The sequence below is a fragment of the Chelonia mydas genome, chromosome 2 (assembly GCF_015237465.2).
Source record: "Chelonia mydas isolate rCheMyd1 chromosome 2, rCheMyd1.pri.v2, whole genome shotgun sequence".
Lineage (NCBI taxonomy): Eukaryota > Metazoa > Chordata > Testudines > Cheloniidae > Chelonia > Chelonia mydas.
This window is the reverse complement of record NC_057850.1, coordinates 97,650,047-97,673,439: the sequence shown is the minus strand read 5'-3', so window position 1 is coordinate 97,673,439 and position 23,393 is coordinate 97,650,047. Positions and strand designations below refer to the sequence as shown.

The following is a 23,393-nucleotide window of genomic DNA, read 5'->3' as shown; positions in this document are numbered from 1 at the left end:
TAGGGACTTCTTGGATCACACTTTGTCTGGAACCTCGCCCTTGACCATTCTGCCATGGGTGACCCTAAGGGAGTACATGATTCCAGGCAGCATTGCTCTCGGGGTCATTGAGACACACAAGCCTCTCCACCACTACAAGGTGATGATCCATGGAGAGGAATAAAAGAGCTAATTTAGACTCAATTGAGAGTCTTGTTACACTCTGCAGAGCTGAAATCACTGATACTTTGGTCTAAGTATTAGACCTACTTTGGGACAGTGTCTCTATTGCAAGAGACTGCCCAGTGTGCACCAGCAGTGAGGCTCCCCCACTAACAGCTGAAATAACTGATAGCTGTGTTAAGTGCGGGGGGGTGGGGGGAGCTGAAGATAGCTTGGTGAGCAGGCAGCTGGTGGAGAGGCGTGGCAAGTGGCTAGCAGGGCAGCTGGCAGAGAGATGTGGAAAGCGGCCAGCAGGAAGGCTGGTGGAGAGACGTGGCCAGCGGCCAGCAAAAAAGCTGATGGAGAGGACCAGAGCAGAGCCCTGCAGAGGTGTGGCGATTGGCTGTTGGGGCGACGAGCGAGTGTCCGAGCAGTGCTGTGCATAAGGTGCCTCCTTACCCACCCTGCCTTCCACACATGGTGGAAGGTGAACTCTGCGGATGAACCTCTGAACTCTGGGGCTGCACTGGCCAAGGACAGCAACTGTGAGTGGAGTACAGAGAAGGGACGGGCACGTTAAAGGGACTTTTGGGTTGCTGGACTTAAGACGCTGAAGGGAAAAGGACACTGCCCAACTTACTTGGGGGTGGGTCTTTTGCTCATGGTTTGTGTTCATGAGCCCTTCTTGCGGTGTTTTCCCAAATTAATGCTGAGTTAATTCCCTCTTTTTATTAAAAGTTTTTGCTTCACTCTTACTCTGTGCTTGCAAGAGGGGAAGTATTGCCTGTTAGAGGCGCCCAGGGGGTGGTGTGTAATTGTTCCAGGTCACTGTGTGGGAGCTCGAGCTGGTTTTGTGTTGTATTGGTGAAAAGGAACCCCTAGATACTGAACCCGGCCCTTATTGCTGCTGGCTCCACCTGGCAGAAGAGTTACACATGTGAATGCAAAGGGGCAGAGCAGCTTGTTTCCAAAAGGTGTATTTCCAGTTTACATAACCTCAAGTATGTAGTACCAAAAATATCCACATGGTGGTCTCTTATGCCTGCAATGAAGATGCCTTTTTCCATATGCAAAACTTAATATTTGTTTTTCATTTCTCTCCTAGTAACAGAAAACATTCAAAACTCTGGAAACACCTGTGCCAGATTCTTTAAATTTAAAACACAATAACATAACAAAATGCAAGCTTCAGACCTTGTCTACGTTACAAAAGTTGCATTTGTGTAATGAAATGGATTTCAAATCAGTCTAGTTACATAGGTGAAAACCTGTAATGTAAATGCAGTTAAACTGGTCAGCACATATGTAACTAGACTAGTTTAAAATTGAGTTCAACATTGTAACTTTTCTAAAATAGTCCAAGCCTTTAGAATCTTCCCCTTATGTGGGGCACATATGTCATAGTGATATACTGTAGAAAAAGGAAAGATTACCGCTCCTTCCCTTTTGCTGTACTATGTAACTAAATGCTTGATCCTGCCCTGAAATACCCACAGGACTATTGTGAAAACATGGAAGAATCTGTGTGTGTTTGAGGGACTTTGGATTCATGGCATCTGTAAATAAATACAGGAGATGAAAAGCAATGGAGAATCAGACCTGTATTTTTTTCTCTGTAATGATGTAGTATGAATGATGGTCTTTGTGTGTTAAATAACCCCTGCACAATTTTAAACAAGTTACTAATATAGGTTAGGCCAGTGGTTCTCAAACTTTTTTTTTCGCGACCCAATGTCTCAGCGGATCACTTAATGATCTTTCCAAATGTTGTTTGTCCCATTAGCTAACTATTGAAAAGTGCTTTGGATAAAAGCGCTATATATAAAAAAAATAATAAACACTTTTTGTTCTACAAATAAAAGCACACAGCTCATATTTTAATATCAGTAGTCTTACCTTTCTAATGCGATGGATGTGCCCTCTTTCCCCCGCCGCCGCAGCCCCTGAGCTGGGGCTGGGAAGGAGGGCTGTCTCTCCCCAGCAGCCGCAGCCCTGGAGCTAGGGAAAGATGCCTCTTTCTCTGGCCGCCGCAGCCCTGTACATCCCAAATTCCCCACACCCCCTCTTCTCACTGCACTGCCCCCTCCCACCTATCCCCCATTACCCCCCAAGGCCACCACCTCACCTTGCGTCTTCTCCTGGGTCCAGGCACGTAATTAGTGGAGCCACACCTGTGCGGCTCCACTAATTAGGTGGGTGGCCCTTCATTCTCTCATGTGCAGCCACCCAGGCGTGCACCTTTGAGGGAACTATCCGCAGACCAGCTGACTGGAGCTTGTGGACCACTGGTGGTCCACGGATTGCAGTTTGAGAACCTCTGGGTTAGACAGGTAAAAATGTTTATTCAATTGTTTCAGAACCCCATGTGGGAGAACACAAAGAGCCAGGTTCAGCACGTAGCCTTATCTATAGTTATGTGTTACTTTAACCAATCACCCTCTCCAAAGTGAGGGTTTACACCTCCCTTAATCTGTGACTGTTCAGCCCCAAGACTGACAACAGCAGGGAGGTTATCAATGGAAGGGGGACCCCATGGTGTACCACCGGAACAACACAGTGCTCTCTTTATAGTAACTACTTTAGCTAGCCAAGCCCACAACGATACACACACTGCAATCTGGTAAAGGAGAGAGAGAGAGACACCTACACAGAACACAGAGTATTTGCATTATTCACACCATGCCTTGTGGAAAAACCCACAACATTACTCATCATCCTCACCAGTGTCATCATCCTGGAATCACACAGGCCGGGATACACCTTTTATGATGTGTTAGGCGGATGCCCACTGGTGTTCATACGTATTTATGAAGATTTTTACCCCTTTTCCTTATTTGAACTTCCACACCCTACTACTTCTGGGGTGCCCTGTTTTCCATTGGCTAACTTGTTAGTTTCCCTTATGCTCATTAGCATTTACATCACCTTATCACCACAGTAAAAGGCAGTAACCTTAAGGAAGTCTCTCACATTTCACCCTGGCTACCAACCATCATCTTGGGGTGTCTACTGATCTTTCCTACACATTATTATCCAACTCAGTAGTTATTTTCAAAACATCAGCATATCGCAAACATAGACAGAAGCTCAGCACATTTATTATTAACTTACTTATGCTCACATATCTTTATACTATAGCTAATTTAGCCTAAATCCTAAAGCCTATTTTGGCAAAGCTAAATATTTTACAAGCCTGAGTCCTGTAGGTCCTGTGTTACAGCATTAATTAATACTTATATTTCACCACTATATCCTAAATATACCTTATATCTTGTGTCCTTGGCTACAAGTACTAGTAGCCATTTACTAGTAGTAAAATGGCTGTACCACCACAGCTGAATTTGACCCAAAGAACAGAAATTTTTTATGCAAAATGTTGGAAGCAGTTGTAGCAGTTTATTCTGAGATGTTAATAAATGATCTGGAAAAAGGAGTAAACAGTGAGGCGGCAAAATTTGCAGATGATACAAAACTACTCAAGATAGTTAAGTCCCAGGCAGACTGCGAAGAGCTACAAAAGGATCTCACAAAACTGGGTGACTGGGCAACAAAATGGCAGATGAAATTCAATGTTGATAAATGCAAAGCAATGCACATTGGAAAACATAATCCTAACTATATATATAAAATGATGGGGTCAAAATTAGCTGTTACCACCCAAGAAAGAGATCTTGGAGTCATTGTGGTTAGTTCTCTGAAATCATCCACTCAATGCACAGCAGCAGTCAAAAAAGTGAACAGAATTTTGGGAATCATCAAGAAAGGGATAGATAATAAGACAGAAAATATCATATTGCCTCTATATAAATCCATGGCACACCTACACCTTGAATACTGTGTGCAGATGTGGTCGCCCCATCTCAAAAAAGATATATTGGAATTGGAGAAGGTTCAGAAAAGGGCAACAAAAATTATTAGGGGTATAGAACGGCTTCCATATGAGGAGAGAGTAATAAGACTGGGACTTTTCACCTTAGAAAAGAGGCGACTAAGGGGAGATATGATCGAGGTCTATAAAATCATGAGTGGTATAGAGAAAGTAAATAAGGAAGTATTATTTACTCCTTCTCATAATACAAGAACAAGGGGCCACCAAATGAAATTAATAGGTAGCAAGTTTAAAACAAACACAAGAAAGTATTTTTTCATGCAATGCACTGTCAACCTCTGGAACTCCTTGCCAGAGGGTGTTGTGAAGGCCAATACTATAACGGGGTTCAACATGCTACACCATACAGCTTTTAGGGAACCTAACCTCTTGATGAGAGGCAACATGAATTGACAGAGGAGAGAACCACAGAGATTACATGATCTCTGGAAGTATTGGGATTTAAAACATTTTTGGTACATGGAATAATATTCCTGGTTTTGAGGGAGGTTTTGGATCCTGGTTGTTTTGTCTAATCCAGTCTTATCTATCTAGGCATGTATACCACAGTCACTGCCATGATACCTGATTCTCTTCCTAAAGTGACACTGTTTCCAGTTGAGATGGACAAAGCTGGCGCAAGATAAAACATTGATTCCACATTGATATTTGAAGAGAAGAACAAGGTAAGTTGTACATCTAAAACATGCAGGCTGTGAGAGGGCAAGGTCCTGCCCTTGTCTTCTGCTCTGTCTACACATAGTATTCAGAGATCTTCAGCTGTTAAACATCACAGTGTAGTTTATTTACATTGCTCTTCACATCACCTTACTGATCCATACACCACATCATTTACAGCTTCAGTTTCTCCTCAGCCATCTGGCAAAGAGAGGGAAGAGGTCTTGTCACCCAGAGATCCTTCTTGGTTCTGACTCTCCTACTCTGACCCTCTTCCCCAGCACTGCCTTCCAGTGCTTTCTTCTACCCTCTGTGTTAATGGGCTAATTAGCTCTTTAATCCTCCCCAGTCCATTCTAAACTGCTAATTAGGCACGGTGGTGGTGTTGGGGAATTAATTAATGTTTAAGTGATCAGAGTGCAGGCTCAAGTGTTGGTTCCCAGCACTCTGTCACAGGTGGAATCCATAAAAGAGCAAAGGAGAATAAGGAAAACAAAACAGGTTTGGGGTCACATGGGCAACTATACCTACGGAACATTTGCAAGCAAGTGAAATACAACCAGAGTAGGCCACTATCTACTATAAATCCCATCATCCTCATGACATACTAATGTGACAAAGTTTTTCCATTTACACACTTTTCTTGTTCAAAGGAATGAATGATTTCCAGTTTCCCCTGCAGCCCCAGAAGCTACATGCGTTCTGAAATGAATTCTTTATATTATACCATCTGTCTCACTGTGGTCTGCAATATAAAGAAACAGCACAGAATGCTGTGAAAATTTTGTTAACAGCCCGCAACAATTTATTTTTGATTAGTGGCATGAATGAGGAAAATACATTTTAGTTTCCCTGCTAGACCTAGCGCGCAGCAGGAAAATTACATGCCTGAAGGATATGTTCAGATGTACGCCAAACCTTGTGATGTTTCCAGATTATTTAACTTCGCCACAGGAAATCAGAAAGAAATATTTATATGCTACGATGTATTTTTGAACTGCAGTCCAGTGGGGTTTGCAAGTTTTCTGAGCTTCCAGCAGAAATAGTAGACTTGTTTGTGCTGAGTGGAAGATAACTGAAACCATATCACATTTTCAAAGACAAGTCCCACAACTTTCATGCTAATGACATTAAAAAATATACTCGGTGATGAGCTTTTTCAGCCATAATGAACAACTGCACAGTTCATTAATTTGGGTGTGAGTGGTGAATCTTATTTATTTATTCTTTTTAAAATCAGATAATGAATTGCGTGCTCATGAAAATGAAGACTAAGGGCCCAATCCTGCTATGGGCTGAGCAAAGTCAATTCCTATTGAAGTCAATGGGAGAGGTGTGTGCTCAGCTCCTACCAATATTGAGTCCTAATGGTCCTGGCTTGAGCCAATTGGTAGGCACTATGCCAGGTTTCTTCACACAGTTCTGCCAAGGCATCTCACCTCTGGCCCTCAAACTCTCTGGCTATTCCAACCCTGAACTGTGCCAAAATGCATGGTGGTTTTGTGATGTGCCCAAATGGAGATGAAGATGAGACCAAGAATGTTTTCATTGTGTCCTTTCCAACTTTTCAACAGTTTAATTGGACATGAATTGATACATTTATCCCAGGTTTATTTTTACTATTCTTTATGGCATTTGCTTTGACTTGGGGCTTTCTGTTTAATTTTCATCACGCTTATTTCTCAATCAAAATATGACAAAACCATTGCTTCCTCCAGGAATATATTCTGTGTAAGATTTGCAATGTGACATAATCCTATTTCTATATTTTAATATATATAGGAAACAAAAGTTTTCTGCTTCAGAGTCTATAACTTTTGAGGGATGCTGAATAAAAATTGCAGTAGTGCATGGATACAAATGGATTCATATTATGCAGGACCAGTATTATTCTTAAAAAGTAAAGATGGGCTGAGATCAATATCCCCCATCTAAACATCCCTGAATATTGGTGAAGTTTGAATCCAGATCTGAAATTTGCAGTTATAGCCTCATCAGTATAATGGCCTTTTATCTAAACACTTGGAAATGTTTGGCTCTATGCCTGAGCCACAACTTTCTAGCTCTGATCCCATTCTGCTCAAAAGGTCCCCAGTGTTAGTACACATTGTAACTACAATGCTACATAGACATCATTGTTCTTTTGGTGCTTAGTTACCAATAAGGTCCAAAGTCCTGAAGTCCTTTCATGCCTAAAACTCCTTCTAAAGTCAATGGGATTTTTGTATCTTCAAGAACTGCAAAGTTAGGTGAAACATACTACTCCACTGACAGAGTGCTCTATAGAAATCTCCTGGAAGGAGAGCTTTGTTCCTGTGGATTTTGCCACATTATGAAGGAGTGGGTGTTGTGGCACCAGATGTGTAGCTTTGATTTGCTGTCGGCAGAGATGTTTTTGGGAGCAGCACCCAAAAAGATAAAGACAAAGAGAAAATTGCCAGATATTTGTAACAGATTTCTAACTGTATTAGGTTTTTTCCAATCTTGTTTAACTTTTTTCTCCTGCATTAATGTCTCCAATGTTGTCATAAATCTCGTGGTCCCAAACCAGCAGAGCAGTAACTTTAGTTAGATGGGTTTGAGGTTGAAGGATCGAACCTTGAGTGAGCATGAAGGGAGCCGTCCTGGGTTCCTTGCACATTCCAAACTCCCACTGATTTCAGAGGGTGTTTTGACTGCAAAAGGAATGCAGGTTCAAGCTCCAAAAATCTGTTTCCCCTTTCCGAGTCACAAAATCAATATGTCTGGAATCACTCAAGTGTGTTTCAGAACCAGGGTTAAAAAAGAATGATACTTAAATAATACTTTACAAACGTTAACTAATTAACTTGGAAGTACCATAGGTCCATAAGGGCTGTTATCCTCATGCTACACATGGAGATACTGACACACCCACAGTTTGAGATTCACATTTTCAAAGGCCGTCTCTAATTTTTTGTGGTGCCTCAGCTACTCGATGCCCATCCTGAGACAAGTCGGAGTCACAAGCTGGCCACTCGAATACTGGGCACACACTTAAAGACAGCTTCTGAAAAATTCTCTTAGAGTGAGAACTAGGATTAAAAATCCAGAGCTGCTGGCTCCCAGCCCGTTGCTCACACTACTCACATCACTAATTCCCCTACAATCGCACTGTGCCCCCAGCATTTAAAATCAAGTCTACCTTTCGGTGTGATGGGAAAAAAAACATGTTATGGTGCCTGGGTGTGGTGCTGTCAGCATGTAGATGTGGAAAGAGGGAAAAGGTCAATAAAACACAGTAAAAATAGAAATCATGGCTAGTGCTAGTGTTTCAGCCCCAGGGGCTCTTTCAGGATGAAATAGCAGTACTTTTGTTTTCTTTTTCTCAGTCCCCCCCCCCCCTTCCCCACCAGCCTCAAGAAGGCTTGAGGGCTAAGGTGTCATCTGTAACCTTTTCCTCTCTCCATATTTTTCATGTCTGTCATACACTTTTTAAAAGATTACTTCAAGCCCTGCTCCATCCTGCCAAGGGATCTGTGCTAAGCATGCAAAAGGAGTGGCCCGCAGCATGCTTGCTACACACATGATTTTATCCCTGCAGCACATGGATTCCTTGCTGCTTTGAGAGGTAACATTCCTTTGTGTCAATAGACACATCTTTCTTTGTAGTGTCTTGGGCCAGGCAGAGAAAGATTTCGCCTGATGAATTTGGACATGATGCTGCAGCACATACATCTTTTGGATTCACTGTGCCCAGCTATCCAATACTGACCACCACTTGGTGAAATTAAATGAGTGAAATTAAATTACTAACAAAACTCCCAAGTAGTGACTTACACACTGCATATATTATACTATTGTATTATCTTTCACAGTTTGCCCTTGTCCTTTACTCTCACTCCACCTGTGCGCCATACTCTACCATCTTTATTCGTGTTAAGTAAAATTTTACTTGGTGGGTAGTCCCATTGAATTCAATGCATTTTACTGCAAGGGGACCGCTCATGAAATGAGGTACAATTCCATAAGAATGAGGGCAGAAGAATCTGGTCCTCTCTTTAGTGCCATATCTCATAGTGGGCCAGAATCAGATGCTCTTGCTATGCTGAATTGCACCTTATTCTATGAAAGTGATGGGCTTACCCAAAGAGTAAATTATTACTTAACTGGATGTGGGGAAGGGGGAAGAATTGAGCCCAGTGTTCTGCGTGAGGGCCAGACTGTGCACAGCCCTGAGTGCCTGCCCAGGAATGGGGACAGGATGCAAGGATCCTCTTTCTCATCCTACCCAGCACAGGGGCCAATCATAACCGCAGTCCTTGCTCTTACGGAATGAAGGTAGCCCCCACAGTAACACCAGCCTCTCACACAAGGCGGAGAGGGGCCCACACCTCACTACACCAGCCACTGGTGGAGCTGTCACTTCTGTGGTGAGGGGGAGGATGACCACACCCTCCCTGTCTAGAAAAGTGCAGCAGTGCCTATGCCCCAGACATACACACGGCTCCCAGCAAACAGTCACTATCCCAATACCCCTGTGTGCTGAAAACCACAGCTGAGCTCTTAGAATGTTGGCTCTTTGGGGGCAGGGACCTGTTCGGTTTGTTTGGGAGAGTGCATTAGCGAGTACAGTGCAAATACTACAGGTCTCCAGGGTCTGAGCTGGTGTTATTGATGAAGGATAACATGCAGTGCTTAAAGTATGTGTGTGTTTGGGGGGAGGGGAGGGTTACATGTAGTGCTTAAAGTGTGTGTGTGTTGGGGAGTGTAACATGCAGTGCTTAAAGTGAGTGTGTGTGTGTGTTTGCGGGGGGGGGGGGGACATGCAGTGCTTAAAGTGTGCAGGTGGGGGGTCACAAGGGATCACAGACCCAGCAAAACATCACATGAAAATCCAGCCCCGGTCGCGGAGGGCTGCACTTTAAGCACTGGCTGACCAAAGCTGCTATTCCCAGCAGGTGACAGGCTTCCCCACACTTTGTTCACACCACTTTCAGCGGCACACGTGCTCCTGCATTTGTAAGTGGGCACTTGGGTTGCTTTTGCTGTTTCCCCCCTGTGGGTAGTAAACCTCACGGGGACTCAAACAGCATAAAATATTCTTCAATAATCAACTTTTGTCCCCCTTTCACTAGAGACGCTTCATGCAGACGGGCCATCCATCTTCGGGCTGTCTCTTAAAAGTGTCAAGCCGCCACCAGCATTAAAAAGATTCACAGAGCCGCTCTAATCAAGGCTGCAACCCCCCTTTTATTCTTGCGTGTGAAACTTCGGGAGAAAGGGGGTGGGGAGAGAAGCTGCCTAGTAACTCCAGTAGGAGGGTTGGTTGACACAGGAGACAGCAGACAAAAGAGGCGGAACTACGTGGCTTCAATTCAAAAGGAGAGCTCAGTCTTCTTGCAAAAGCATCAGTCCGTGCGAGGGCCAGAGTGGGAGTAACTTCCATGCAGTGCAGGGCTCCCATCACAGAGAGCCCAGTTAGGAGCTCGCACCGTGGGGATGACACACGCACGCTGCTGCTGCTGCTCAGCGAGCACGTTGTCATTTGCCAGCCACTGCCCATGGACAAGGCAGATCGGGCCACTGAGCGAGTAACGCCCGGGGGGTGCGGGGTGGGTATTTGCTTCCTTGCAATGGCTCCAGCGACAGATCCGAACAAGTGGGAGCGACACTGATCTCCATGGAGCCCCCTCCTGCCTCTGGCTGCTGCACCGGCTGCTGTGCGTGAAGCCGCCCCAGCCAGGACGGACCATGCGGGGCATCCTTGGCTTCAAGAGGCTGAGGCTGAAGATCTGGAGGAGATGCACGCTCCTGTTCTTCCTCTGCTGGGCTGGCTGCTGGCTGCTGGGCAGCACGTTCCTCTTCCTTGTCCACAGGAGCGTCTTCTCCGAGCGCTGCACCGACGAGAAAAGCCACAGGATGCTGGCGAGGCTGGTATGTCCCCACGCGCTTGCAGAGTGAGGCTGGCATGGCAAGTACCAGGTCAGCACGCCACGCTCAGCGCCAGGGCCCTAGGAGGCCACTTTGCTCTCTGATCCCCTGCACACTGGGTGTGATCGCCCTCCCCCGATCCCCTTTAAGATCCCTGCGTCCGTTTACATTTCTCTCTCGTTCTGGTACAGTCGCTCTCCCCTGCACAGAACGGGCCATACTAACCAGGCGAACTAACCGTAGCCTCATTCCACTGGTGAAAAATAGTCACTGGTGAAAAAGCTTCACTTTAAATAAGAGAAGCCGGGGCAGAATGGAGCCCACGGACGATGCCTCAGATCTTGCACTCAGGGGCTTAAAAAGGCAACGCGTAAAACGTCCCGAGTTTTTAATGACTGTTTTTTAAACTCATAGCATTTCCTTGGCATTATTATGTTTTAATGTCTTCGTTTTCCTTGATGCAAAATATGGTCCAAGCATCGTTCTTTGCAATACAGAGTATTGGGAACCAATGACTGTCTGATGCAACAATACTAGATCTGTGAACGTGTTAATGGAAAAGGCGAGTACCTCTGGCTGATGGAGTAATCTTACAGGGAAGCTTCACTGTGTATAAGGGAGAGAGAAAAGCAGCTGAAAAAGGGAATTGGGCTGAAAAGCTACCACTTGCAAAGGCTTTACAATGCTGACTGCATTTTACTCCTTCTACCCAGAAGGGTAATGTCAATTCAACAAGACAGAGCACTTAATTGCTTGGACTAAAATATTTGTAAAGCATCTTCTAATGGATTTTAAAAAATAGGGGAGTAAAGGTCCGGGAGTTAAAACATCTGCAGACCATATTCAGCTCTTCTTTGGTACTGGAAAACAAGGTAGTTTAATACTTTAGGTTAGCTGATCCAAGATTCTGCTGTTTGAGATATGTGCAACTATACTTCCGACAGGTTTCAGAGTAGCAGCCGTGTTAGTCTGTATCCGCAAAAAGAAAAGGAGTACTTGTGGCACCTTAGAGACTAACCAATTTATTTGAGCATAAGCTTTCGTGAGCTACAGCTCACTTCATCGGATGCATCCCTTCTGAAATATTTTAGAAGGGATCTTCAGCATTCTACATGCATTCAAATATAAGGTGATTTCTCTACAAGCTTTTTAGGCAGAGATCACATTCGATTCAGAAATCATCTTCAGGTTATGGTCCACCACATTTTTTTCCTGGTAGGGGATATTTAAAAATATTTATTAAAAAAAAAAAAAGCAAGAAAGCATGTGAGACTATTCAGCCAAATGTGGTGATCTGAAATTCTGTAGAGAGAAAAGTGGAGCAGTGTGGGTTACAATTAAAAGCCTGGGTCTTTTTTTTTTAAAGGCTTGGGTTAAGTGGAAAAAAATCCAAATGGAAATTAAATAATCTATTTTAGTAGCAAGCAACTGATGATCATACATTTTCCTACGTTCTAGATAAGTAAGGAAGACTTTGCCTTAATAATAATAATTAATAATTAATAGCAGCCTTGCCAACTTATTTTAAACGGCAACAGCTACATTCACATTTCCCTCTCAGGCCCTGAGCCCTGAGATTTCAGGGATGAGCCATTTGGACCCTTGTCTCTGCCAGTGTTTCGCCAGACACCAGAGTGGACTTAAGTAACCCTGTAGCAAAGAGGTGTCTCCAGTCCATTGGCTGAACTAGATGGGAGCATTTCCCCAGCTAAGACGTGAAAAAGGATCATCATTGTCCATAAGCAATGGCTCTAATTGAACCAAAAAGGAACAGCTTCCTGGTGGAGCCGGTAGGAACTGAGCTCATCTTCTGTTAGCTGGGAGTTGCTCTGTGTACATGTTCTAAGCACCACACTTGGTTTCACTGTTATAGGCAATGCAATCCAGCTACAGAACACCCGCTTTGTGAGCAGAGATCCGCCTTTCATGAAAACTTACTTTTCCAGGTTTCCATCCCATCCTTTTCCTGAAGCATGGGGCATGTTTGGTGATATGGAAAATATAATACGAGGACAGTGTTTTCAGTGGGCAACAAGATGAAAGTGACCTGTTGTAATCCAATGGGCGAGGATGCTTGGTTATGTTCCCTTCTATTTTGTAGTGGTGCTTTTTAGTTTCTCTCACAGGGTGAAATTCATACCTGTATAGAGGGCCAGCACAAGAAATGCACAACATTTCAGTAGGGTGTAGGTGGTGCATATCCTTTAAACATCACCTCAGAGTGTAGGACTTTTTATTTATTACTACTGATCTCCCATTCATTACCTGCATCCTGACCCCCACCATTACCCTGATTAGTCTACATAACTTTCCAGTTGGTTTCTGTGCTTCTTGCAGGACAGTGGCTCTCAAAATTTTTTACTGGTGACCCCTTTTCACATAGCAAGTCTCTGAGTGTGACCCCCCCCTTATAAATTAAAAACACTTTTTAATATATTTAACACCATTATAAATGCTGGAGGCAAAGCGGGGCTTGGGGTGGAGGTTGACAGCTCGTGACCCCCCCATGTAATAACCTCACGACCCCCTGAGGGGTCCCGACCCCCAGTTTGAGAACCCCTGTTGTAGGACTTCTCTGATTTTTGAGTCTTCCATAAACTTGCTCACAGTAGAATTTACACCAAAGAAACACATGCCAGGAAAGACAGAAGGCTTCAGACCTGATCTACACACAAAGCTGCACTCATGTAAGTATGATTTTAAACCAATTTAGTTAAATTGGTGCAAAACCCTGTGTGGACTCTTTTACACTAATTTAAACCTGGCTTATTGGATTCGCTTGTATGGGTAACTTTGCAGGTGCTAGTTAAACTGATGTAACCAGTTTTAAAGAGATATAAATAAACCCAGTTCATAGAAGAGGTTGAACTTTTTAAACTAAAATAGTTTAAGTTACTAATTTAAGTTAAACGGCTGCAAATTCTGTATGTGGACAAGCCCTCTAAAATTTCAGAGAGGTACTTGGCATTTTTTGGTTTGTTTGAGATGGTTTTAGTTTAACTGGGCAAAAAAGCCTCTGGAAACCCTGATTCCTGGAGCTGATCTACAATTAGCAGGAAATGTCACTGCTTGAAGTCTGACACGTATTTCAGCACTGTGACATTAGCAGCTCCCCAGTCCACTAGTGACTTGTGGACCATGGTTTAAGAAACCCTGTGAAAGCTCAATAAAGAAGAATCAAATTGAAGAATGCATGACTGGCAGATGTTAGGTTAATAGGCACAGATCAACCAATTCAGCTGATAGAAAGAACAGACTTAAGAGCTATTCCTTGCCCATTACAGGATGGATTCATCTCCCATGTTTGGGGGTTGTAGATGTGGCTGTATATTTTGCACAGTCACTTTCTTATGAAATACCAGTAAGAATGATACAGCAAATACAACAGATACTGGAAAGCATACTATGTTTTTCCATGTTTCACTGCTGGTTTTCTAGGTGTGGGCTCTTCTAGACCTCCATTGGATCCATGCATGAGACTCTTGTGGATGCATGGAGCCCTGCTGAGTCAATGGGGCTCCAGGCAGGATGCAGGATCTGATTGCAGGACTGGGACCTATAGTTTCCTAATAGTAGCAGTGCACATGTTAGGCTGTGATCTTCTCATTCAGGAAGCAAAGCTCTTTAATCAGCTAATACTAAGGCTCCTTAAAAAAAAAAAAAGGGACTTTGGTGTGTTACCCTCCTTCTAGGAGTTGTTTAAAGGTAAGGTCACAGATTGTAGGAATTATTAAACTACTCCAGCAGAGAAAAAGTAAGTTTCTTACTTGTAAGAGAGAATGATAACTTGTTATTAGATACCTCAAAAATGAGACCAGAATTTCAAAATTGCACATGTACTTCTGGAGTCACCAAAGTTAGGTGCATGTGGACTGCAATGTGTGTGTCCATCCTGATTTGCATGCACATACAGTATGGGAGGACACAAAATCAGGGCATACACATGCACGCAGAGTTGGTGTACCTGGTTCTTCTTTTTGGCATCTATCAATGCAACATTCTCTTTAGGCTGTGAGAGCACAAGTGATACCTGTCATACCTGTCCTTCTAATGTCACAAGAATCACTGGCTACTATGTAGTACGATAACCAGTTCATCACCTCTTCATTCACCCCTTGCACCATTATTGGATTTAAGATTCCATCCTGCCCCTCATGCCCAAAGTCCCCAGTGGACAAAGTTACCGGTTCACAGTTATTCCCCGTGCTAACTGGGGAATGTTTACACAAGAAAAACAAAATATCAATTTTAGTGAGTGTTTAAAAAAAGATATTTTTATATTTAACTTTCAACCTTGTCTAGCATCAGAGCATATTCCCTTGGTGCACACCTCAGATACTATTTTAAGAAAATAACAGCACTTGAATGTTATCATCATGTTTCCTCTACACAGAACAAATAGTAAGAAGTTAGGCTGGGGTCAGGCAGTCTTTACAACTATTAAACAGTTGGAAGTGTCAACCTACTTGTTTAAACAAAAGTTCAAATGCCAGAAAGCAATGAGGGCAGCCAATGTTATCAAGCCACCTCCCAGCTGTTTGGCTTCCTTCATCAACACAAACTATTCTCCCTCCACCCCACATCTGGGATCATCTTGTCCACTGATCCACCCCAACAGTCTCTGCAGCTGCACTTCTGGAAGTTCTGAATGGACACAGAAGTATGTAAGCTGCCTACATGTCTACAAGTGGAGGAATGGAAGCAATTATGGGGGGGGAGGGGGGAGATATTATTTTAGTTCTTTCATGCATACAACCATACAACTATCAAGTAGCAATTTCCTTGGGTTTTTAAAATCCAGATTACCCAAAGTGCATTAAAATTACCTAAGGATATCTGATATGTACGTCCATACATTTTAAAGCATGTCAGTCTGCCAGACAGACCTTAACTGAAGAAGCCTTTCTGGCTTACAGAATGAATAATATATTTATATTTATATATTATAAAAAGCCTGCATATTCTGGGCTCCATAGATTGTATCTGCTGCAGTCATCTATATTATATTATTGGGGGAGTAACTCAGTCTACAAATAGTCCCATTGACTTTGATGGGATTTCACATGGAATAAGGTCTTCACATGAAATGTACAGTAAAAGAGACAGAGCAATATAATGGGCTGTAAAAGCCCCAGATCCAGCTGAAGGAGAATTCCCCCAGTGCAGGAACTGAGGATGGCAGCCACAGGCCATCTTCTGAGTAGTCCAGTCCCTCATGAGCCCTGAAGCAGAGGTTATTTGGGAACGTGGCTGGGCTGGGAGGGGCAGATTGGGGGTGGGGCAGAGGCACATAGTGCTGTGGAGATTCTGGGCAGTGCTGCCACCCATAAGGAGATGAGGACAGACTGCCATAACTCAGACAGGGCTGTGTAAACTATCCTGGGGTGTCAACAAAGGTATCAAAATCTGACCCATAGATAATAGAGATGGCAAACACCTAGTGTAGGTCATCTGTGCTAGCCCTTTACCTGGCCAGAGAAAAAACAGTCCCTCTACTGTCATAAGAATCACTTCTTTGAAGTGATCTCCACGCACGTTTGAAAAATCATAGCCTTACCTGAGAGTCTAAATATGATGTTTGTCACACTGTAACTGCGATGACCCTTTCTCCCTGAAATGCTCCTTGAGTATATTCTTCTGCTGTGAACTGTTTTCTTCCTTTGCCCTAGTGTCTTGACTACAGAAAAGGAGCATTGACTGGTGACCTTTGTGAAGACTTGTGTGTGGCACAGAAGCTGGTGTACAAGCAATGCCTTTACTACGACAGAGGTAAGAAGGTCATCCGGGCGGACTGGAAAGGCCAGCCAGTCATCTTGAAATCCAAAAAGGAAATCTTCTCTAGCTACCAGAGCCTCAGATTGCTTGATGAAGTGGAAACACAGGATGTTCCTGAGACAGAGCTTCTGCTGATGGTAGCTTTGGAGGTCAAAAATGTCCTGGGTCTGGAATTATCTAACAACACCATGGGACCCTTATGGACTAGGAGGAGAGGTCTGCATTGGAAAGCACAAGTGGCCAGCATGTGGTCCTTACTCCAGCAGGAAGAATATATCTACTTCAGTCTACTGCAGGACTTCAGCAAACATGTCCTACGGGTCATCGGCTCCTGTGGCCACTTCTATGCTGTGGAGTATCTCACAGCCGGACATGCCCGGCACAAAACTGTTTTTCCCTTGGAGGATGCAGTTGGTCCCTCCTTCACTGGCACTAAAAGCAAGGTGAAGGCAATCACGGACATTGCACTCAGCTTCCTAGATATGGTGAATCATTTTGATAATGATTTCTCTCACCGGCTTCACCTGTGCGATATCAAACCAGAGAATTTTGCTATCCGAAATGATCTCACGGTAAGTTAGTACTTCGGTTGTATACTCACAGTTTAAGATCCAGTTCTGAGCTGAAAAGAGCGTATGAAAAAAATGCCACCCCATGTCATCAGAGCTGCTTCCTGAGTGCATTGAGAATCTAGTCACTTATTTTAGTGCTAAAAAGCTACTTTTTTGTTACTTTTTCCTGCAAACCTCAAACTGGCAAAAAGAGAGAGTTGAGTTCTGTTCTTTTTTTGTGCATTATGAAAATAACTGTTTACTTAATTGTAATTAGTTACACCTGTGCAACCCCACTGATGGCAACAGGATTCCTCAGGTGTTACTGAGGACACCACTTGAAGGTAGTGACTTTGCAGAGCTGTCACAGGGGACAGAATCAGTCCCAGAGAAACTATTGCTGGGGGTGATGCTCAGGAAGGCAAGAACTCAGTTTGAATTTCAAGAAAAGGCTTGAGTTTGCAGGACTGATAGTTAGAGAAAAACATCCTTTGTGCTTTTGCCCTGAGCACATTAGATCTGGAAATAATTGAAAAGCAATAGATCTGGAACCGCATGACGCCATTCTTGCAGAGTCACCTTTCAACTTTTTAGCATAGAGCTGTTCTTTAAGATTGAAGGATTCTATATGTTTAGAAAGTAGTGGTACTGTTAACCACATTTCTGGACATATTTTGCATTCATTCTGCAGGCAGAAATTCAATTGATTTCAATGGAAATTGTGTGCATACACTCAAGACACTGTATATACATAATGACAGGTTTCAGAGTAGCAGCCGTGTTAGCCTGTATTCGCAAAAAGAACAGGAGTACTTGTGGCACCTTAGAGACTAACAAATTTATTTGAGCGTAAGCTTTCGTGAGCTACAACTCACTTCATCAGATGCATCCGATGAAGTGAGCTGTAGCTCACGAAAGCTTATGCTCAAATAAATTTGTTAGTCTCTAAGATGCCACAAGTACTCCTGTTCTTTTTGTATATACATAGTGTGTTCAAATCATGCATGCAGTTAGTGAGATCAATGGAATTTCTGCACTCATAATGAATGTAGAATACTTACAGAAATATGACTGCTAATATCAATACTTGCCAAGCATCCATATAACACTTACATCTTCAAACTGCTGTACAAATATTACCTAAGCCTATAGCTGTTGAAAGCAATTTGAGTGCTTTCCCCTCACCCTTCAATTAGCGTTTATTGTTTATTCAGGTGCCATATGGGAGTTGAGTAGGGAATGGTTGGAGAATTTCAGAGAGAAGCTAAAAATATCTCATCATTTCAGCGGAGGAAGACACAACAGAGATTCCTCAGGATAGGTTTTGCCTACCATCTTTTCAGTCAGATGCAGCATGAATGCTACACAGTGCTATAATTGGACCTGACTGAGCATATATGGTCAGTTTTGATATCTGCTCAGGGGACAAGAGATTTCACCAAGGAGGAGTGAAAGAATATTGAGAACTTTTCATTACAAGACCTTTTAGTGGGAGATGGTTCTCTCTGATTCATTCCTACCTTCTAGGTGTCCACAATGCCAGGACTCTCCCTCTGGATGAGGAGAGTTGGACATGGCTCTTTCTGGAGCCTGGCAATGTCAATCGGTATTGTTTAGTGGAATTCTCTAAAAGGTAACATTGTAAGAAAGCGAGGGTAGCTTGATGCCACCTTTGCACTCCCTTTCTGAGCTATCCCAGGATTCAAGATCCGGCTCATTAAGTGGAGGGACTTGTCAATGTTTAAATTGTAAATCAGAAAAAGGTTTTGGGACTGCACTTGTAAGTTTTTACTAATGAGATTATCTGTTACACAAGCGATCTCAACAAAACCAATGTCTTTTTTGTGAGAGTAATGACAACTCCCAGGAGTAAGGGGTTGGATAAGCTAATCTTAGATATCCTTTTATGGTCTAATTATTCTCTGCATATTATACGCAAATTTTGCTTATAGGTTAGACAAACCCCTGTCAGAGATGGTCTAGATAATACTTAGTCCTGCCATGAGCGCAGGAGACTGGACTAAATGACCTCTCGAAGTCCCTTCCATTCCTATGATTCTATGATTCATTTTTTATCTTGTCGTTTCTTGCATTTTACGATAGAATAAAAATAATATTAAAAAGAAGACTAGAAGAGCGCCTCTCCATCCCCATCCAACCTAAAACAAATGATGCTGCTAGTGTACAGAAAAACACATCTGGGGTAACACCGTCCTGCCTCTGGATTCATTTCCAAAATAACCAGCTAGATCCTCAGTGCTCACTCCCTCCTCCTTATGCTGCTCCTCCAATGCATAGTGGCTGGACAGCTGCCCTAATAGAGTAGCCAGGGAAATTCTCAGCTGGCACAGAGATGGTGAAGCCAACTCTTTGCCACCCCGTTGGTATAGTGGACATGTTGTGGGGGGATGGAAGGGGGAATGGAGCATGTTGCAGTCTGTGACAGGCCTTTCAATTGGCCCACCGAGCCCCTAGGGGGCAATGGAGAGCTAGGGTCCCACGGGCAGGCCTTAGTCACACCTTTTGGGCGCTGGGGAATCAGAGGAAAAGGTGTGCCGGCCGGAGTCCGCGCGCCCCTCCGGCAGGGGGGCGCCGGCACGGGTTTGTAGCGCGTGGTTCTGCTACCCGAGGCAGATTGGCCGGGTACGGGAACGCAGGCCCACCCAACTCCACTGCGTTCCAGCCCAGGGCCCTGACAGTGGCAGGAGGCAAAGGTCTCGCTGCTGGGTCAGCGGGGGGCCATCTGCGCCCGCTGACCAAATACACCCACCCCACGGTGCAGTTCTGTCCCTGAGCTACTTCCTACCCGGTCTCTCAAGCGGGTCTCTCTGGTCCCTCCAGCTCGTCCGGGTATTCAGCCCCTGGCAGCTCCAGCTCCCCCTCTGTGTCGGGCTCACACTGGCCCGGGTTACAGCCTGGCCCCTCCAGGTCCTCCGGGTACTCAGCGGCTGGCAGTCCTGCTCGCCACAGGCCTTCCTCCCGGTCAGGTTCCTCCTGGCCCAGGGCCTCCCCTGGGTCGGCAGCAGGGTCTGGAGGAGCAGCCTGTGTCTGTCTCCCTCCCTGGTGCTGCCCTCACTGGGCAAAGGGCCCCACTCTTTGTACTTCCTGTCCCACCCCTCCCCTTCTGGGGATTGGCGTAAGCTTGGTCTGGCCCCGCCCACTCAGGCTCTTTACCCTCTGGTTCGGAGGGAAGCCAACCTGGCTCCCTACATAGTCCCATGATGCTTGCCACCATACCAGCACCTGGGAGGCCACTACAAGCCAGCATAGGTTACAGCAGCTCTGAGGCAGCTTTAATTTATGCCAGGGTACAAACTAGCTCCTGACTGCCCTCAGGACCAGGAGGGCTATTGCCTTGGGTCCTCCATCAAGCACAGTTTGGCCAGACATGAGGATCTGGCCCACTTCACATGTGAACAACAATAACAACATTTTTCCAATAGAATTTAAGAGTGAAACTACAGCAGGGACAAGGCACTACCGACTCTAAGAAAGTCGACATATTTCTGATATTTACCTGCATGAACTTGTGAAATTCCCCAGGGTACATCACTCTTATCAAGCTTTCCAAGAAACTTAAAGATACCTGGAGTTAAAAGGTGTGTTTAGTTTCTTCAAGATCTGAGCTTCCCTCATGGGAAAAAAATTGCAAAAATTAGATCATATCCTTGACTTTGTTTTGGAAAGTCCATTTGGCCTTTTGCCAGGTGCATACATCTGAAATTCCTGGGGTCATTCCAGCTGTCATTCAACCATACATTTCAGCTCTGCTGCTATTTGGGAGGCTTAGTTCTATAATTAAAGCTCTCCGCAGAGTAATTGCAAATAGCTGTGCTTTGTCCGTTTTCCAAACATTTCCATCTATACCAAATTACTTCATCTGAAACAGGTGGGCTTCTCTGAGTGAAGGTTTACATTGTTAGATATTAAGGTTGAATGTAACTCACAGCATTCACAGCACTGAGGTGAGACTGTTCTCACTTCACTGCCCGCACTGTACGTGCCATAGCAAGCAGCTGTCATCACATAGATGGCTTTCCTTCTCCCCTTCTTTATTTTTGTAATTTTTAAGTAAAAGGGGCTATATTGACAATCCTAGAAACTAAAATCTTCTACCCACTTGACAGTTATGAACCAAACACCTGCAGAAGCTGTGTGGTCCTTTTTGCATTGCCCGTCCAATATTTCTTGAGCCTGACCTGGAGCGACAAACCTGCATAGCAGTGGTTCTCAACCAGGGGTCCAGGGGGGCCACGAGCAGGTTTCAGGGGGGCCACCAAGCAGGGCTGGCATTAGACTTGCTGGGCCCAGGACAGAAAGCTGAAGCCCCACTGCAAGGAGCTGAAGCCCGGGGCCCCGAGCCCTGTCACCCGGGGCTGAAGTCGAATCCTGAGTAACTTCGCTTTGCGGGGCCCCCTGTGGCATGGGGCACTGGGCAATTGCCATGCTTGCTACCCCAAATGCTGACTCTGGCTTTTATATACAGAAAAACAGTTGTTCTGCCACAGGTGGGCCTTGGAGATTTTAAAGCATATTCGGGGCGGGGGGGGCGAGGGTGGCTAGGGAGGTCCTCAGAAAGAAAAAGATTGAGTCAGATGATAGCTTAATCTTCACATCCATTTAGTCCTTATTCTCTCTGCTAACCATCAACCAGCTGTGAAATACTGATAGATATATTTCTAGATAAGCAGAGGGAGAACCATGAATGTCACTTGATTACATGAATGCCTATTGAAGGAGCAGACATCCCCTGTATATCACAGAGCTCCCCTCTGCAAATAGCACATAGAGCTTGGAGTGACACTGGTTATCATTACTGCAACTACTGTTAGTTAAGTGAAGTTGGGCCCACTGTTAGTTAAGTGAAGTCGGGAGCTGCTTCCAGCCACAGGGGAGGCCGGGGGAGAAGGGATGACCTGGCCCGTGTCTTTGCAGAGCTCATCTCTTCTCCCTCTCCCACGTGGCTGGAAGCAGCTTGTCCCTTCCTACCTGCACAGTGTTGAAAAGCAGCTAACACCTCCAGGCTGCTGCTGGCCACTGACATAACCCGGTCACCTCCTGTCCCCAGGCTACAGCATGGGCAGAAAGGGGTTAAGCACTCAGGATGCATTGTGCACCAGGGCCCAGGGAACCTGACTGCAGGGGCTTCAGTGAACCGTGAGAGATGTGGCTCAGCAGGGGAGGGTACCTAGGGGACAGAGCAGCCCCGCATACCCTGGGGGCAGGATGCAGGTCGGGATGTGTGTGCCCCAGGGGCTGCTGTGGAGCCTGCAGGTTCTGGGTGTGAACAGGCTGGAAATCACTTCCCCCCCACCCCCACTACTCCAGAGCTTAGCTGAGGGGCATAAAGGCTTCCCCGTGTCAACGCTGTGCAGGGCTGTGGCATAGGCAGGGCTTGGTTCCTCCTGACCAGCGCTCTGGGCCAGAGGGTCTTTGGCTTTCCTGGGGCGCCAGCCCAGCCAGAGGCAGTGGGGGCAGGAAGGAGCCTGCCGACCAGGCTGTTGGTGATTTGAATGCTCTGAGTAGGGACTGGTTCTCCGCGCAGTACTGGGAGGAGGACGTGCCCTTCCCGAGGAGGGCGGGGGGGAGCATATGGAGTAGCAGCGGGGTTGGAGGGGATTGTGAAGGGACAAAGCAGGGAGAGAACTGCGAGAGGGGGAGCATGTAAAGGGCCGATGGGTGGGCAGCAGAGACGACACATAATCGGCTGCCATCTGGCGCCTGCCCACATTCACCAGCTACTGCAGCTTGCTGCCTGTGCAGCCAATGCTGGCCGGAAATGGGATGGGGCCCTGCTGGCCAAGAGCTGGGATGCAGCGGGGACTGTGCTGACAGACTAGTGGGGGAGTGGCTGGCCTGTGCACTGCATTTTCACCCTGCCACCAGCCTTGCACACCCATCTCCATCATCGGCAACTGGACCCTCCCACTCACCGCTGGTGGATGGGCGACTGGTGAGAAGGGATCCGGCCAGAAGCAGGAGTGGACCCACCAGTACTGATGGTGGCGGGGGGGAGACAGAAAATATGGGACAATTTGCCCGTTTTTAAGAAAAAGTCGGGACACTTGCAGGAGGGTTTAAATACAGGACTGTCCCTTTAAAAATGGGACATCTGGTTACCCTATCCTGAAAGTTACATCCTTCACTGCATGTGTCACTTTTGATGTGTTTGTTTGATCACAGGTGGTTGCCATTGATGTGGATATGGCCTTTTTTGAACCTAAAATGAGGGATATCCTTGAACAGAATTGCACAGGAGATGAAGACTGTAATTTTTTCGATTGCTTTTCAAAGTGTGACCTGAGAATCAAAAAGTGTGGGGCAGAAAGGGCCAACAACAACCTGCAAGTGAGTAGCTAGAGATTTATTACGTGTACATTTTCTTTTTAAAAAGACCAGTCAGAGGCAGCTAAAGAATAAAACATATGGCATGAACTAGAGCTGGGTGAGGTCTAGACAAGTATGTTTGATGTACATTCATCAAACCC

The 23,393-nt window shown here is 45.1% G+C and overlaps 1 protein-coding gene and 1 long non-coding RNA gene across 2 annotated transcripts in view; both read left to right on the top strand.

The window, feature by feature from the left end:
* The first annotated feature begins 459 nt into the window (after positions 1-459).
* LOC122464516 lies at positions 460-6,478 on the top strand. The gene is made up of 2 exons (XR_006288615.1): positions 460-686; positions 4,565-6,478. It is a non-coding gene; the product is annotated as an uncharacterized LOC122464516 (long non-coding RNA).
* Positions 6,479-10,036: 3,558 nt separating this feature from the next.
* The window catches only part of DIPK1C (divergent protein kinase domain 1C), a 43,092-nt gene continuing 29,735 nt past the window's right edge, over positions 10,037-23,393 (top strand). The window contains exons 1-3 of the mRNA XM_007054595.4: positions 10,037-10,582; positions 16,249-16,926; positions 23,089-23,253. Coding sequence (XP_007054657.2) covers positions 10,400-10,582; positions 16,249-16,926; positions 23,089-23,253 — 1,026 coding nt within the window. The 5' untranslated portion in view covers positions 10,037-10,399. The remainder of the gene's footprint in view (positions 10,583-16,248; positions 16,927-23,088; positions 23,254-23,393) is intronic.